At 33.5% G+C, this 2,609-nt stretch overlaps 1 protein-coding gene across 1 annotated transcript in view; it reads left to right on the forward strand.

Annotated features, from left to right (window-relative positions):
• Positions 1-463: 463 nt before the first annotated feature.
• Positions 464-2,609, forward strand: part of LOC145048072 (1-acyl-sn-glycerol-3-phosphate acyltransferase 2-like) — a 2,920-nt gene continuing 774 nt past the window's right edge. The window contains exons 1-8 of the mRNA XM_078996481.1: positions 464-674; positions 935-1,057; positions 1,626-1,665; positions 1,766-1,839; positions 1,925-1,984; positions 2,069-2,146; positions 2,228-2,386; positions 2,459-2,584. Of these exons, the coding sequence (XP_078852607.1) occupies positions 594-674; positions 935-1,057; positions 1,626-1,665; positions 1,766-1,839; positions 1,925-1,984; positions 2,069-2,146; positions 2,228-2,386; positions 2,459-2,584 (741 nt within the window). The 5' untranslated portion in view covers positions 464-593. The remainder of the gene's footprint in view (positions 675-934; positions 1,058-1,625; positions 1,666-1,765; positions 1,840-1,924; positions 1,985-2,068; positions 2,147-2,227; positions 2,387-2,458; positions 2,585-2,609) is intronic.

A 2,609-nucleotide genomic window follows, 5' to 3' on the forward strand; every position in this document is an offset into this window, starting at 1 on the left:
TTTCCATTTCTTGCGCTTACACGAGTTAAGTGTTATTAATTGTCGCGTAAGTTTGTTTTAGAAATGAATCAGAACAATAAATCTATTCTCTCTAATAACACTATGGAGGCTGACATGACCACCTCGAACTAGTCTATATCAAACATACATCATAAGAAATATCAATGTATAGTATTTAATCATAATTATCAGAATTCTAAGATCCCATTTGAATAAGATGTTAACAATTGTAAAGATTCGTTATCAATAATTATAGCCAAAGGTATAGTGTGCAACATGTGAAATTTTGTAAAGCACCCTAAAAGTGACAAACTTACACCCACAACACCAAATAAACAAATCCAGGTAACCATAATTGACTTAATGAAAATTTTCGTGCTTAGACTATATATTATCATTCCATCTATATTTTCCAATAAAAAAAACCTATAAATTACAACGCACACTCTTTTTACGCAAGATTGACATAATAACACTAATTTCACACACCGTTTACTCCTTGGATTTTCTCTCTCTCTCTCTCTCTCTCTCTCTCTCTCTCTCTCTCTGGAAGCTGTGGTTACACACACAGTTTCAGTGCGGCGACCTTTGCCATGGCTATCGCAGCAGCAGTTACTATCGTCCCTATTGGCCTCCTCTTCTTCGCCTCTGGTCTCATCGTTAATCTCATTCAGGTATAGTTTTGCCCTTATCATTTCTCTGTTTAAGATCACTGGATCGAAATCTTGTTAGGGATTTGCTCAATTTTAGAATCTTATACCCTTGGGATTACGCGAGTGTTTGATTGCAACTTTATTTGTTCTACCTCTTACTAGATTGGTAGTTTTTTTCGTCTGTTTACTGAAATTTTTACTAAGATTCACTCGTTCGAGCTTATATTATACCGCTGAATCTCACTAGGTGCTATTGGTTACTGTTGATTTACTATTTGTAGGCTATTATTTATGTGACTATACGGCCATTCTCGAAGAGTATATTTAGAAGAATTAACAGAATGGTGGCGGAGCTGTTGTGGCTGGAACTTGTGTGGATCGTTGATTGGTGGGCAGGAGTCAAGGTAATGATGATTTTATTGAAGTTAAAAGTTTTTAAATTACTTATTTAAGTTTATCTGAAAATCCGATTACTCATATATCAGAAATTTATTAGGGCTTTTTTGATACGATGATGCTATTCAAAATTAGGGCTTTGAAAGTTTAATTTACTGCATAGGGTTTGCAACTATGCATTCATTTGCATTAAGTGATAAAGACTGAAATCACTGAATGAATATAGTTTCTTGTAGCCTTTCATTTGCTTTATGCTGTGATTGAGAGCATCAAAGAAAGTTCATTCGTTTTCTCTCTATACTCATCACTAAACTGTAGTTTTAACTTTTAACTAACTGCAAATCAAATGCTAGCCCCAACTGCTGTTTAATTGACTTGTATCTGAATTTATTAAGTTAGGTTGAATATCTTTTTCATTCCATATTCTTCCAAGGCACATGCCTACTTTTTTCTAGTAGTTTTCATTATTTACCTAAAACCCCCGATGCATTATCATCCTTTGTGGACCATATATACACATAACAATATATTTAAAATGATTCTTTTCTTAAGATTTCTGTGGTTGTTTTGATGCAGGTTTGTCTATACACAGATCCTGAAACTCTAGAAATGATGGGTAAGTTGGATACTGATTTTGCAACATGCTACTCTGGTCCATGTGTAAAATGTATTATTTTTGTAATTTTGATTTTGGCTTACCCCATTTCTGTTTACAGGTAAAGAACATGCTCTTGTGATAGCTAATCATAAAAGTGACATTGATTGGCTCATTGGGTGGGTGTTTGCTCAGGTGATTATCAAACATAACCTTATTAGTGTCTAGTTATTTATATGTGCTCTTTACTAATATTATTCTTCAAATTGTTTTGTAACAGCGATCAGGGTGTCTTGGTAGCACATTAGCTGTCATGAAAAAATCATCAAAATATCTTCCAGTAAGTATTCAAAAAAATAAAATAAAGGTGTTTAATTTATATTTTATGTGAAAAATAAAGGGGTTTAATTTATGTTTTATGCAGGTGATCGGTTGGTCAATGTGGTTTTCTGAGTATCTTTTTCTTGAGAGAAGCTGGGCTAAAGATGAAACTACTCTAAAGGTATAATCACATTTATTATATTGCTAGTGATTTGATAACTTTTTTTTTTTAAAAAAAAAAAATGTAATTATTATGTTGCAGTTGGGACTTGAGAGGCTGAAAGACTACCCTCAGCCATTTTGGTTGGCTCTTTTTGTGGAGGGGACTCGGTTTACTCAAGCCAAGCTTTTAGCAGCTCAAGAATATGCATCTTCATTGGGATTACCTGTTCCTAGAAATGTTTTAATTCCACGAACAAAGGTACTATTTATTTGTCTATTTCTTTTCTTAGGTTTTTATTTACTTAATATTGTTATTTGTAATATGTGTCAGGGGTTTGTTACTTCAGTGAGTCAGATGAGATCATTTGTTCCTGCTATTATTGATATGACTGTTGCTCTTCCCAAAGATACAACTCCACCAACAATGCTCAGGCTCTTTAAAGGCCAGTCTTCTGTGGTAAGGTCTTTTTTTTTTTTTTTTA

The sequence above is a fragment of the Lactuca saligna genome, chromosome 5 (genome assembly GCF_052625555.1).
Source record: "Lactuca saligna cultivar CGN05327 chromosome 5, ASM5262555v1, whole genome shotgun sequence".
Classification (NCBI taxonomy): Eukaryota; Viridiplantae; Streptophyta; class Magnoliopsida; order Asterales; family Asteraceae; genus Lactuca; species Lactuca saligna.